Source organism: Rhinopithecus roxellana, chromosome 1 (assembly GCF_007565055.1).
Source record: "Rhinopithecus roxellana isolate Shanxi Qingling chromosome 1, ASM756505v1, whole genome shotgun sequence".
NCBI classification, from domain to species: Eukaryota; Metazoa; Chordata; class Mammalia; order Primates; family Cercopithecidae; genus Rhinopithecus; species Rhinopithecus roxellana.
In genome coordinates this window covers 167,770,026-167,785,572 of record NC_044549.1, presented here as the reverse complement: position 1 = coordinate 167,785,572, position 15,547 = coordinate 167,770,026, and the positions used below count along the sequence as shown (strand labels likewise).

Below are 15,547 nucleotides of genomic sequence, written 5' to 3'. Positions count from 1 at the left end.
TCCTGGCAGAATATAATTCAGCCCTCTACTGCACAGACAAGTACAGTGTCTCTCTAGTAAACACGTGGCACGGCCTTTAAGATCTTCCCCGGTTTAAACATTAGCCCCCTCTTCCAGCTGTATCTTACACCGCCCCCCCCCCCCATCATTTACATCTCTGCCAATGTGGACCACTGGCTGTTCCTTGCGCTTTCTTACTCCTGACCTCTGTTGCTTACCCATAATATTCTTGGGGGAAAGCTTGCCTTTCCAATTCTATTTTTTCACTAGAGCTGAGATCAAGTGCCAGTTTTCCTCCCTTCTAACTCCTTTGAATTCCTAAGGCCTTTATTTGCTCAATAAATATTTTATGTGTCTACAATATGTGGATCAGGCACTACAGTGGACACTTTTTCACTTTCTGCTTCCATAAAAGTTCTTATCACACTGCTTGGTGGCATCTTACATAGTGTTCACTTGACTTATTTTTTCTTCTATACTGAGAAAGGACAGGAACCACCTATGTATACTCCAAGAAAGCTTACCACATCTACTCTAATTGGCATTGAGTGAATGAATCAAAAAGTGGACAATTAAATATAGAGATGGCCTTTGGTATCATGAAGTTGTCCATCCCCAAGAGCCTATATTGTTTAGAGGTTGGACACTGTCCTATACTATTTGGGGATCTTTAATTTAAACATAGAATGTATATGGGAAATTGTTCAGAAAAAAGCTTTGAGGAAAGAAGTTTTGTCAATAACAGTAGCTGCTATTCATTGGATGGCTGCTATGTGGCCAGATTGTGCTAACACTTTGCATGCATTCCCTCTTCAGATACACACAGTTCTCTCATGAGGTACTTTGTCATTCTTTTTTTTTTTTTTTTTACAGATGAGGAAATTGAGGTCTTAATATAACTCACTCAGGGTCATACAGATAGTAAGTGGCCGAGTCACAGTTCAAATCCACGTGTGCCTGAACTAGACAATTCACTAGACGAGTATCTAAACCAACAGAAATCATCCCCTGTGGAAGATAGTGGAGATTATTGTGTGTGATAACATCTGAGAATTAGAAGGTGAAACAGGGTTCATGTGCAGAGAAAAAAAAAATCTAGAGCAACAATTTGAGGGTATCAGAGGAGGGAAGATGGCCTAACCCAATTCCATATCAAAATATGCAGGAGTGCAGGGAGATGAGCCACTTTGCTCCATGTCCTTTCTTGATTTGTGATTTAAGATGAGTCCATCAAGAAAATTATAAATTTGATGTATAGGATATTTAGGTATAAAAAAGACGGTTATCCCTCCTTTTGATTTTTGCTTCTTTCTGCACTGTAGATAGTAGGGGTGACTGGGAACAGTGGTACTTCATACCCTCAGGGAGACAGAAGCAATCTGAGTCAGATATGGGCGTTCCATAATTACTGCTAATACATGAACCAAATGACTCTAATGCATGTATAGCCTTCTCCACCATGTGAGTTTTTCTTTTTCCTTTTTGGTTGTACCTCAGTTCTTTGATAACAGCAGTCAAAGGGCATGAGGTAGGAAAGTTGAAAAATCCACGGTTAGAAAATGCTTGACTCAGTTTGTAACACAGATCTGTCTTTCCGATCTCGGTAATTGGTGTTCATTGTGTTAACGGCTTTAACTATTAATCAACAACAGAAGTCATGACTAATCAAGCCATGGCTAATAAAGAAAAATCATAATTAACCAACAAAAATTAGGATTAAGCAACAGAATTCATTATTAAGCAACAAAACTCATGTTTGACCGACAGAATTCATGATTAGCCAGCAGAAGCTATGATGTATAACAAAAGTCATAGTCAACGTGCACAAGTCACAGTTATAGCCAACAGAGGCCCTGACTGACCTGATTCCAACTCAAATCAGTGGGTCTGCTACTAACAGCTGAGAAATCTTATTGTTTAATTTCTTAAATACAGATGATATCATCCTCAAGGAATACATTTAAGAAACTAAGGTATAATCCAAGACGGTTACTCTGGCTCTGGTTATAGCTAGGACTTCATCAACAATTACAATTACGATTACAGTTATAATTACAATTGACTAACAATTGTTAGTCAACAATTATTAATTGAATATCTTCTGTGTGTCAGGTTCTGTCCCAGCCCCAAGCTATTCAGCTGGTGTGTCCCAACAAAATTTATTAGGTGTTGAAAAATTGAAACACTTTCCTGCCAGTTTCTGCCTGGCCATTGCCTTGGGTCTTCCCTCCCTCCATCCAGCTGTACTTACTTAGTTCCAGGGAGGTCTATTTGGCACTGCCTGGAGGCCACCTTGGGTCCACCAAGTTGTCAGCTCAGGTTCCTAGGAACCAGCCTTTACACCTATCCTACTCCCCTGTCAGGGAGACATGGATATCAGCAAGGAAGATGGCACACTTGGTGGCACTGTGACACCTTAATGGAGAAATGCACAATGCCTATTGGTCTCCCTGAGGCTGTGGCCACCAGCCACAGGTTGGCATTCCCCCATGTCACCTATGTAACCTCTAAAGCAGACAGTACTATTGTTTAAGACTTTAAGTATCACCCTTGAATAGGTATAACATGGAAGGAAAAGCAAAATACCATGGTTGCCTAGGAGAGGAAGCACCCATGTAGGCTTAAATCAGTCAGAGAAGGCTTCCTGGCCAAGGTGACCTCATAGAATTTTCCTGGGTTTACTGAGAAAAGGAAGTTCCCAGAAAATGAAAGAGTAAAATTATGGTGTCAGCAGTTCCAGACTTGATAGCAGAAAACCAGGTGGTGTTTTTTTGTTTGTTTGCTTGCTTTTTGAGATGGAGTTTCACTCTTGTTGCCCAAGCTGGAGTGCAATGGCACAATCTCAGATCACTGCAACCTCTGCCTCCCGGGTTCAGGCGATTCTCCTGCCTCAGCCTCCCGAGTAGCTGGGATTACAGGAATGCGCCACTACACCTGGCTAATTTTGTATTTTTAGTAGAGACAGGGTTTCTCCATGTTAGTCAGGCTGGTCTGGAACTCCCAACCCTCAGGTGATCCACTCGCCTTAGCCTCCCGAAGTGCTGGGATTACAGGCGTGAGCCACCGCGCCTGGCTGAAAACCAGATCTTAAGACTTCTAGCCACAATCACTTGGGATAGTATTGAAAGATTCCAACTTCAGTCCAGCACAGATACCTGCCTGAGGCCCTCAGTGAGGTGCTGCAATGACTCAGTTCTAAGACAAATATAAAAGCCCTCATGATGGTGTCCTTTAAGCCCCAGGCTGGTTTCCAGAAGTTGCTATTCTTGCCCATGCAGGTGGATGGTCCCTCTTCCCTTAGTCTGCAAATACTACCTCTTCTTTCGCCAATTTCTTTGCCCACAGAAACTCCCCAAGTCTCACTCTCTAGCTACCCAACACATCACTTCCTGGTGTTAATTTGTGACTAGAGAGGACCTTACAAGTAAACTGCCCAACCCCTCATTCAGGGAAAGAGACAGCTTAGTCCCACATGGTTGTGCCTCGCTCAAGGCCTCTCAGTGACCATGAGGAGATTGCAGCCCAGGCGTTCAACTCCTAATCCAGGGCTGGACCTGTCCTACCTCTGCTCTCTCCTCTCAGGTTGCTCCTCCAAATGGGACTGAATTCATCCTCTGTACATGCTCAACTTTTGAATCTCCTCTCCTCCAGATGTGTCTACCCATCCCTTGGCTTCAATAACTATCCCAAACTTTGTTGCGAAGTTTAAGGCGTCTAATTTTAGGTGGGGCAGATCCATGGCTTTAAATCAGTCACATAATAAGAAGCTTATTTGTTTCTCTGAATTCCTCAAACAGAAAATCTTGAGTCAGTGCTGATGTGTGTCTCATGCTTGCCAAGCTCCCTTTTCAGCAAGAAGTGAGGAGGGCTGGGGCTCCTGGCCTGCAGCAGACACAGTGCCTAGTAGGAGTGAAATGACATCTGATTATTGTATTGTTTGCATTTCTCTTATTTCATGAGTACCTTCTAATATTGAGAGTTGATCTGGTTTTCCAAGTAAGCCAGAGAGAAATGGTTTCCACTTTAAATAGTTTGTTAAAAGGAGGAGTCAACCTCAATTGAAATCTTAGCTAAGTAAACTTTAGGTGTATGAGGATAACTGCCCTCACCCACCACATACACTGGGTCCTCAAAGCAGTGATCCAGAAGGGAGTGAGGTTAATATAACAATTCGTAATACCAATGAAGGAGGAGGAGAATTTGTACGATGCAAGCTTCCCTTTGGCTCGGAGGGCATGTCTGTTTACTCAACCCATGTATAAAAATACCTCATAGCATATATTTTAGTCAGCAAGTGTTCTACCATGATGGAAATGATTTACTGAAACTTAGACCTTCTCCTGAAATCCAGCCAAAAATCTGATTTGGAAAACCAAGAAGTCCTATTTAGTTTCTGCCGTCATTGTTACTGAACCACACTGACTGGGTAATTAGTGACATATAAAGTTCTTTCATTCTCTAGTCTTCCTTCATTTGAGCATCATGAGATTGTTTTTCTCGCCTTCCTGGTCACTCACTAAGTGTTTGCTGAACTGAGTATTTGGTTTTTAATAAATGAAGGGGGTCACCTTTGTCCCTATCTCATTTTCTTCCCACGTGTGTAAAGGACCATGTCTTCCATTGTGTCAGTGTTTCTCGGCAGAAGAGTGATGGAGGTTTCTGTAAACTGAGTTTCTGCATCTGGCAACAGAAGGTGGCCCGCAGTTATATTTTTTGTAGGGAAAGATATATTTTTAGGTGACCACTCTGCACAGATTCTGGGAGGATTTCACAGTATTGGTAACCTTTTAGATTCTAAGCATATTTGTAGCTCCAGAGGCACAAAAATAAGCTGTGTTTTCTTGGAAAATGTGTGTGTCTGGGACATGTGACAGGAGTTGCAACCTTAAACAAGATTTCCAGGCGCTTACAGTTGAACCATGCCAGTAAAAATATGCTTATTTAGACATTAAAATCCTAGGGTGCCCACGTAAGTATCCTAAACAATGTGTGTTACACGAGCATTCTTTGCTAATGTGCTTTAGCTTTGAGTGTTCTTAGCTCTGGCTCCCACAGTGTTAATGTACTGCAGGGAAAGTTGAACTCAGATGGTGGGTCTTAGTTTCTGTTCAACGCATTCAATGGTGTGTTTCTTACATTCAAGAGAGTAGTTTCTAGTGTTGATGTAAGCCACATCACAACTGGCAAGGTAGACTTCGTCACTCCTAATACTCATAGCGACGTGGAAGTTTTTCTTAGGCATTTAGAAGACAGAAAAGGCAGCAGGTATATCCTTCATGTATGTATTCAGCAAGCATTACTTGATCATCCATCGTCTGCAAAGCTGTACATAGAAACAGGGAAGACAAAGAGGAAGTTGGGGACCCTTGCTTCTGGAGCCTGAAGTCTGCTTTATTTTGTCGGTGTTTCACAGAAAATCAGGGTAAATTGCTTCTTTTGTCAAAATGTGATTTTCAAAAAGTTAAAAAGCAAAAAACTCATTCAAGTATTTAGTAAGCACATGCCAAAAATTATTTAGCTCATTGATGAAGGGAATAGTGGGATGACCAAGCTGGTTTAAAGGAAGATATGAGAAAGATATTCAGGTAGATAGAAAACAAGAGAGAAAGGAGTGAAGGAAAAGAGAATACCAGAATAAGATTGCAAAGTTAGATAGAAAATGGTTCATTTCCTACAAGGCAATAAAACAATAATATTTGGGGTTATTGTTCATCTGGTCAGAAATGTTTTGCACCTATACTAGATAAAAATTATGTGTAATTTACTAGTTTTCTACAGTCTGTAGAGAATCTGAGTCCAATCAATAGTAAATAGTAAGTCAAACAAAGTTATATTTCCTGTGAGTGTTAGATGACACTTAGGTGGGCTTGTCAGTCAATGCTGTAGTACATTACTACTCAATAGAGCTTTCTGCAATGATGAAAATATGCTATATATGTGGTGTTTAATTATGGTAGCTATGGGCCAGATATGGCTATTGAGCATTTGAAATGTAGTTAATGTAACTAAGGAACTGAATTCTTAATTTTATTTACTTTTCATTAATTTTGATTTAAGTAACCTCATGTGACTAATGGGTACCATGTTGGACAACATAGCTCTAATATGCCATTAAATGGGCAGACACTCATTTTTATTTCTTGTTTCCAATTTTGGTTAATTTTTTAAAATTGTATTTTAAATGTTGTGAGAGGAGCTATGTAAAAGAACTCAGAGAAGACTCCTTTGAAAAAACTAACTCTCGCATTAGGCAAATAATTTATTTTCTTTTTTCTCTTTCTTTTCTTTCCTTTCTTTTCCTTTTCTTTTCTTTTCTTTTCTTTCTTGTTGAGACAGAGTCTCACTCTGTCACCCAGGCTGGTGTATGGTGGCACAATCTCTGCTCACTGCAACCTCTGCCTCCCAGGTTCATGCAATTCTCCTGCCTCAGCCTCCCAAGGCTGGGATTACAGGCGTGCGCCACTGTGCCTGGCTAATTTTTGTATTTTTTTAGTAGAGACAGGGTTTCACCGTGTTGGTCAGGCTGGTCTCAAACTCCTTACCTCAAATGATCTTCCCGCCTCAACCTCCCAAAGTGCTGGGATTACAGGAGTGAGCCACCGCACCCAGCCAATAATTTCTTTTATTGGGTAAAAATCCTCATATATTGGGCTTCTTGGTAGTGGGCTGATCTGAAATTGTTCTGGTCAGCAAGGGAGCCAGTTAGGAAAGCTAAGCCTGTTTGGAGGGAACCCAACTCTGGTATTTTCCAAGTAAATCAGCTTGGAATTAATTTTCCTTTAGCAAGATAATAATGGTCATGTCTAGTTTTGATTAAAAGTGGCTTTTGGGTTTGCAACAAAGGGAGAAGCTCTTGATATCTCACGAGGGTTTTAAGGTTTATGTAAGTTAACTTTTCTGCTGCCATCACTTCATTATGCAAAAAGAGCAATTAATGCATTGATAAGGTTGGCTTTGATTTCTGGCAAAGCTCATTTGCTTTACTGAGTTTTCTCATCTTCTTGCTTGCTTGCAGGGCTTTTTCCGCAGAAGTATTCAGAAGAATATGATTTACACTTGTCACCGAGATAAGAACTGTGTTATTAATAAAGTCACCAGGAATCGATGCCAATACTGTCGACTCCAGAAGTGCTTTGAAGTGGGAATGTCCAAAGAATGTAAGTGCAGTCTCAAAAACCTTTTTCCCTTTTTCCTTATTTCTGTGATTTGCTCACCTTCCACAGTCATGTGGAATTCACACTTGACACTAATGATATCTTGCCAAAGGTAGGTGTGAATCGAGATGACATGAAAATGGGGATTGATATGGAGATTTTGAGATGAAACTTGACTGACAGTTGGTGGAAAGGCAGGAGTTAGGTGTCGTGGATGGCAGATTTGTATTCCAAAGCGTTGGCTAACTCGCTGTGGATCCCAGAGTCATTAGCAGTAACTCAAGCATATCGCACAGTCACATGGTGACTCCATTTCCCCATCTTGACAATGGACATAAGGATCTTCGCCTGTATCAGTAAGGATAAGATAAAATGATAGGCATGAATGTTAACAGTAGTCATAATTTGCCCTTTTTTTAGGAGGGAAGGATTTGGAATATACAGGCTTTAGTGTAAACAGAGTATATAAACACTGCAACAGATTTTACTCTCTCTCTCGGACATGTACAAATGTAGGGAATAAGAAAGTATTAGGTGGATGGCTTGGCTCAAGCAGGCCTGGGGATGTCATGGGGATATGTGCCCAGTGACACTCTTGAGGGACTTCTGCTCTTCCTGTCACTCTATCGCGGGGGGATTTTGGTGATGGCGTGCTGTGCACCTGCGAGCAGTGGGCTGGGTGCTGCGTGGGGACCCTGGAGATACCCGAGACATGGCTACTGCCTTCCAAGAGCGTGGGACAAAGAGCCAGTCACCCCCACCATGATCCTCTAATGGAGTTGGAGGAATTATGTTATGAATCAGGAGCTCTTAGATTTTGGAACTGGGAAACGTGACCCTTGGGTGAAATGACTGAAGAGGGAAAGCTCCTAGAGCCAACCAGAGGCACTGCTCTGAGGGTGCCCAGCTGGGAACCTTGCCTCTGCTTGGAGCTGTTGCTCAGGGATTGTAGCAGATGTTTCTTGGTAGCCCACGCAGATACCTTTCCTAACTGTACTCCTGCACCTTCACCTTTCCTAACTGTACTCAGATTTTAGTTTTCTTTTATACCCGTTAGGTTTATATGCTTCAGAGAAAACTTCAGGGCTGGGATCCACTCAGTCAATTAAAGCCAATCAGCATATTTTGTGTTCCAACCACATGTGTGAACATGTAACCTAGGCTGGTTCAGTGAGAGGGAATTCAAGACTCGTGTGTAGAATATCAGGACAGAAGTACCCTTCCCTCTGTGCATGTGAACAAGGAAACAGGTAGCCACAAATACCCTGGTGGCCATCCTCCAATCCCCAGGGAAGTCAGCTGTAGCACAAAGCATGCACTGTAGGTGGTAAAGTGGAAAGACAGAAATCAAGCTCGTAATAGCACCATTGAATTACTGAACCAGCCAGCCCTATGAAACCACTGCCTCCAGGTCGTTTTGTTATATTTGCCAAGAAGAACCCATTAAGGCTTTTAGAATGGACGTCTTGTTAATATTTAGAGTCCTCATGAATGAGAATGCAGTGGGTCATCAGACAGGAAAGCATCTTGCATGTGCCATTCCTTCTGGGAAGCTCTTTTTCCCCTAGGCAATTCCATCTGCAGGTGATCGGTCACTTGGCCACATTTCATCCAGTTCCTTTCCCTCCCTCTAAATTTTAGAGCCATTGAGTTACTCAAAATCCATACATTTGAAGATAGGAAGCTAACATTCAATTGGCTCAGGCTCTAAATGCTACCACTGAAGAGAAAGGTATGATAACCTGAAATAGCCAGATTATTCCTGTGTGTGAGATTCACAGGATGATCACCTACTGCTCCAGTTTTGGTCTGATGTTCTGTAGACATGGATGTCACATAGCATTTCTGTGGGAGAATTTCAGTTCAGGCTGAAATTATAAATGAGTAAGCCAGATGTGGTCTCAGGGAAAATCAGTACTTTTGCATTATTTTGTGTGGGCTGGAGACCCATTTCCTGCTTACATTACTTAAAACCCATATCCTGCTGCTCTGTAAAAACTGGCAGCTTGGTTGGCAATTAAAAAAAATAATGTTTACACCCACAGGAAAACTCTAGCATCAGCCCTCAAGGAGCTTATCACCTTAATTAGATTTAAAAATATAGAAATGGGAAGAAAATGGGATCATTATGTCCAAGTACACAAAAATAAATATATTTTTGTTAAAAGGAAATTGAAGGGAAAGAAATAAACACTTGGAATATAGAGCTTGAGAGTCTAATAGGGTATTTTTAAAGTTGAAACAGAAGGAAGCAGGCAAATATGAGAATCAGTAACCAATTATACCACAGTATACGCAACTGAAATGAACCCAAGAATAATAGATACTCGTAGAATGTTAGAGGTGAAAAGGGATCTTAGAGATTGATTTTCACTCACCTCTCTCATTTGACATACAAGTACACTAGGACTCAGAAAGATGAAACGGTTTTCCCAGCTGTCCCAACTGGCTGAAGACATAACCAAGACTACAGTGAAGTCGGCCACCTCTCCTCCCCATGCCTTTTCTGCAATAGCAAGATTAGCAAGATTCACATTCCGTTCTAGCCATAGGACATGTCAGTTCATCTGTATGTGTCAGAATCCTTTAGATGAGAGTGATAGAAAACCCAGCCCAAGCTGGCTTAAGCTACAAAACTCTGCACATGTCACTGAAAAGTCCAGAGTAATATGCTGGATCCAAGGGCACATGTTTGTTTTCGGGGCATTGTTTCTTTGTCTCTCACAGCTGATTTTTGCTGTGCTGGCTTCATTCTCAGGAAGACTTTCCCCATGTCTGACAAAGAAGGGCACCAACAGCTCCAGGCTGATAATCTATTGACCCGTTAAAAAGAGAGACTCTTAGATCCCGATTGTTCCATCAAAGCCAAGGGACAGATTCTCAGTGGCCTAACTTGGGTCATGTGCCCCTCTATGAATGCATTGCTTTGGACGGGGGATAGAATATTGTGATTAGCCAGGTCTGGATTATGTGACAATATCTACAGCCCAGGATTGAAGTTGACTTCACCCAAACCATGTGGGCGGGGAGTGTGGAAGAAAATGTTCCTCAGAGGAGAATCAGAAAGACAGGAGGTAAAAACGACTTCATGTTCGCCACGATTTGTCAGGTCCCACAGTGCTGTTCCCAAGGCACTCTTCTTTATGCTGTGGGAGAAAAAAGAAGGGTAAAAACTGGGAAAATTTAAGAATCATTATAGTAATAGCTAACTAGACAGGGTATTTTCTATGTGCCAAGTACTACATTAACCACTTTTTTTTTTTTTTTTGGTCACTCAGGCTGGAGTGCAGTGGCGTGATCTCAGCTCCCTGCAACCTCTACCTCCTGGGTTCAAGCAATTCTCCTGCCTCAGCCTCCCAAGTAGCTGGGATTATAGGCACCTGCCACACGCCCGGCTAAATTTTGTATTTTTAGTAGAGATGGAGTTTCATCATGTTGGCCAGGCTGGTCTTGAACTCCTGACCTCAAGTGATCCACCTCGGCGTCCCAACATGCTGGGATTACAGGCGTGAGCCACCATGCCCGGCCTACATTAACCACTTTTAATGCTTTATCCCATTGATCCTCATAACAACCCTATGAGATAGATTAGTTATAATTCCTCCTTCCCAAGTCCCATCTTTTTTTTTTTTTTTGGCAGATGTGGAAACTGAGACACAGAGACATTAATTTACTCAAGGTAACACAGTTAGTAAGGGGCAGTGCTAAGATTTGGAAGCAGGCAGTTTGATGAGAAAGTCTATATTCAAATTGAAATATATACTGCGTGCCATAGGAAGCAGCATTTAAAACTCCCAGTTCCTTTTTCCACTCTATTTTATTGCCAGTGGTTAATAAAACAATAACCATACTCCTTGCTCTATATTAGAGATGTATCCCCTAGAAAATCATGTGCAAATTTAATTTTTATAGATCAAATTTGATTTTACATATGTAAGGGGATTTACAAGTAAAAGAAATCCTTTAACGTGGCCTAACAGAACAGTGTGCTTATTTCTTCATTTTTTTTTTTTTCTGTTTTGTAAATACTGCTGGGTATACCTTGTATTTTCCAAGGGCTTATAGAACTAGGGAAGCCTTTTTGCAGAGAAGTAGCTGTCTGTCAAAGCATAGAATTTGAACACGGTAATGGCAAGTAAAAAAAAAAAATCGATTTTTAGCAGCATTCTAAAGGTGGCACAAAAATTTACTAAGAATTGGAGAAGGAGGCAAAGGAAGCAAACAGACTCAAAGTTGAATGATGAACTTCTGCTGGTGGTGTGGGAGGTTACTAGTGATGTCAGAAGAGGAAAGCATGTGGCAAAGCCGTGAAATAAAAACAATTAATGAAAAAGAGAAACAATAAATGAAGGCATAACATTTGGATTATAAAAGAAATGTCCAGACAAGCTTATAATATAGGTAATAGCTGATGGTCCATGATGAGAAAGAAGATTTAAGATGATACTGTTTAGAAACCATGGGAGTAAAGCCCTAGCAAGCCTGATCACATGCATTTAAGTCAGTTACAGAAATTCAACTGATATTTCAGATCGTTAAGCCAAAGGTCAGCAAACCATTTTTTAAAAGAACCAGCTCTTCGCGCATGGTGGCGCGTGCCTATAATCCTAGCTACTCAGGAGGCCAAGGCAGAAGAATCGCTTGAACTTGGGAGGCGGAGGTTGTAATGAGCTGAGATCACGCCATTGCACTGCAGCCTGGGCGACAGGGTGAGACTCCGTCTCAAAAAAAAAAAAAAGGAACCAGCTCTTTTTTTAAAAAATGTTTGAAATTTTAGAAAATATTTTTGAGGCCCTGTGCAGTAGCTCACACTTGCAATCCCAGCAATTTGGGAGAAGGAGATGGGAGGATCTCTTGAGCCCAGTAGTTTAATGAGACCAGCCTGGGCAACATGGCAAGACCCCAACTCTACAAAAAATTTTTTAAAATTAGCTGACAGTGATGGTGTGGACCTGTGACTAATCAGGAGGCCGAGGCAAGAGGATCACTTGAACCCAGGAGGCTGAGGCTGCAGTGAGCCATTTTCATGCCACTTCACTCCAGCCTGGGCAACAGAGCAAAACCCTGTCTCAAAAAAAAGAAAATATTTGTCCTGGTCTTCATTACTTAACTTTGCCATGATAGCACAAAAGTAGCCATGGAAAACATAAACAAACAAGTGTGGTTATGTTCCAGTGAATCTTTATTTACAGAAGCAGGTGAGGGACTAGGTTTGGCCCACAGGCCATGGTTTGCCAACATCTGCTTTAAGTGGCTCATCCAGTGGCCACAGATGCCACTTAGGGCTGCTCTGTGATCCCATCCCACACTTATCTCCTACCAGTAGACACACCCAGCTTCCAGCCACACTACACCATGCTGACTTAGGAGCCCTATGTCTCCATTTTTCTGAGGATTCACCTCCTTCTCCTTCAGTTGAACCCCAGGAGCCTGATGAAATGTTATTTCCTCTTTGAAGCCACCCCTAAGCCTCGTTCCACACTCTAGGCAGAGTTATTCATTTCTCCCTCCCCAACCTCGTGTTCTCACAGTGCTTTGCACAAAGCTCCATGAACCGCAAACTTAATATATTATACAGATAGTATGATTCTTCACACACCAGTGAGTCTCCCTGGCTTGATTATAAACTCCTAAAAAGCATGCATCATGTCTTTCTCACCTTGTAGCCCCTGAACTTAGCATGAAGCTTTGCTCAGTGAAGTTAGATTGATCAAGTGGTTAAATGTGACCAGTTTTATAAGGCAAACCCAGCTTCTCCCTGGCTTTACTTTCTGAAAAGTTGTCAGAGGCAAAACAATTCTAGGTGTGTATTCAAATTGTAGTCATTCGTTTATCTTCTAGGGGCCCATAACAAGTTATTCAACTTCTTTGAGGCTGTGTTTTCTACCTGAATGAGAGGAACATTGGTATTGCCTAACAGCCCAGGCGTGACATGAGAATTGATGCTTTTAATCCTGTTTAGACAGCAGCGTTTCCATAAGCTGCTTCCTCTTCCCAGTTCCCTCCCCCAGAAGACATTAGATCTTCTAGGGCTTTTGCCAGTGAAAAAGGCTGAGCTGAGCAGGTGTCTTGGGTAGTTGTGCATGGCAGAAGCCCAGTTAAGAGGGAGAAGCAAAGATGGACATGTGTTGGGGTTTGGACCTTACCTCTGCCAAACTTTAGCTATCACAGAAGGGGGTCCAGGGATAGGGGAGACACTGCAGTCAGGAGGTCAAAAGGAAAGTGGAAGACAAGAATTAGGCCAGAATTAGGACTTGGGTGCTGTGAGGAAGGGACAGTAGAATACCCTGGATGCAGGCCGGGCGCGGTGGCTCAAGCCTGTAATCCCAGCACTTTGGGAGGCCGAGACGGGCGGATCACGAAGTCAGGAGATCGAGACCATCCTGGCTAACACAGCGAAACCCCGTCTCTACTAAAAAATACAAAAAAACTAGCCGGGCAAGGTGGCGGGCGCCTGTAGTCCCAGCTACTCCGAGGCTGAGGCAGGAGAATGGCGTAAACCCGGGAGGCGGAGCTTGCAGTGAGCTGAGATCCGGCCACTGCACTCCAGCCCGGGCGACAGAGCGAGACTCCGTCTCAAAAAAAAAAAAAAATAAAAAAATAATACCCTGGATGCCCCTGAGGTTAGGCTAGGTTCCCATGGGTCACTGGCCTCCTCCAAGACTGGGTGCCCCCACCCTGTGTCTGTAACAAAAACACCGTGGAAGGTACTGTTGCTGCCATCCCCTCATCCTAGTTCCTTTCTTTCTGAAAACCACTGGCCATGAATTCATGCAGGGGAGCCTCTTTGTATTGCTCTTTGAGGTTATGTTTATGTGCCCATGCCCTTGAGTGATGAGCAAAACATGTCTGATTTTGTTTGAGAATGCTTTCTAACGTGTATTTCACAGCATTTTTTTCCTATGACAGTTTCATAAGTGTATTTGTAGAATAGAGCAATTGAATAATCTCTGAATTTAAGAGTCCCTAAGTACTCATTGACACCTTTTCATTTGGGGGCATATTGAGCTTAAGAACAGCTTTTCATAAAGTCTCTAAATTCCAGTTTATACTTTAGACGTGAACGTCCCCATGGGTCGATTGGATGGAATGAATGTGCTTTGTATGGCACTTAGATACTTCTGTGGGAGAATTTTGTTGTTCTGTGTTTCTCTCATTCCCCCTTTACTGTTCAACTTAGATTAAAACAAACCTTTTGGACTAAAGGCACTTAACCTTAGTTAGAATCACCTTTGCTGGTGCACAAATTATATTGATGTGCTCATTGGTTCTACTGCTGGATTTTACTGGCTTAATAACAGGGAAATTCATATTGTAGGTTGCCCTGTGTAGTTGGGAAATTACATAAAAATCATCATCAGGGCACTTAATGTCTTTCTAATTTTAGTTTATTTCTTCATTTGTTCCCGTGTTAGATCCCAGCCTGTTACTTTGCTTCCAAGGTTCACTGTGATCATTTTGTTCTGCTCACCAGAGACTACCATTAACCCACACCTTCTCTTCTTGCTCTGTGGCACACAAATCCCCAAAGAGCCTCCCAAAAGTAAGCGAAAGGCTGGAAACTTCCTACTTTTATATCTAAAAATATCCTAGAAGCTGGAAAATAAAAATCTGCTGCCCCTTTCTACTTGCCAGATATGAGTATTTGCCTGCATCTGTTTAGGAAATTTCTTTAAAAAATAAAAATTCTGTTTGGGTACCAGCAGCCCGGTGATGTCAGTGCCACTGCGGGACTCAAAGCCCATTAACACTCAGACTGCAAAGGAAGGTATTAGCATTCCTTCAGCTTTACTGACACATTTCTCCCCACTGCCTGTCTCCTGGAGTGGGGACACTCAGTACATTCTCACCTTAGAAAAATGAGAAATGTCCCTTACACAATAGAACAGCACAGGGGAAAGAACAAAGGGCTTTGAAGTTAGCCTGAGCTGAGTTCAAATGCAGCCTTCGCCTCTAGCTGTCTCAACTTGGGCACATGGCAAAATTTTGCTTCACGTGAAATGAACTAACCCATTGCGTGGAGATTATCACAGCAATGCTGCAGGATTGTTTTGTGAATTGGACCTCATGGGGTAATGCATTTAGCACCATGCTTGGCACATAGTAGGTGTTGAATGAGAGTGGTTCTCTGCTACTGCTTCTTGTGGTGACACAGTTTGGCTGCCACTGTTGCTGCTGCCACAGCTGTGTTTTATTATAGTTACAGCCTTGATTATACTTTAGGAGAAAAGTTAAAAGTAGAGGCTCTATTCATTTTGAATTGTTTAGAACGTAGAAGTGCAGCCCCAAATATTATGTCACAGCCTTAAAAATAAAGCTTGCAAGCATGGTTTCTAAAATAAATATCCACCTTTCTGGGCTACTTAAAGCGGGAGCCAGATGGCTCATTTGCC

General features: G+C 42.1%; 1 protein-coding gene across 4 annotated transcripts in view; it reads left to right on the top strand.

Annotated features, from left to right (window-relative positions):
• Positions 1-15,547, top strand: part of RARB (retinoic acid receptor beta) — a 424,940-nt gene that overhangs the window by 320,334 nt on the left and 89,059 nt on the right. For all 4 annotated transcript variants that reach the window (XM_030933177.1, XM_030933192.1, XM_010358001.2 and 1 more), the window contains exon 3: positions 7,016-7,157. In XM_030933177.1, the coding sequence (XP_030789037.1) occupies positions 7,016-7,157 (142 nt within the window). The remainder of the gene's footprint in view (positions 1-7,015; positions 7,158-15,547) is intronic.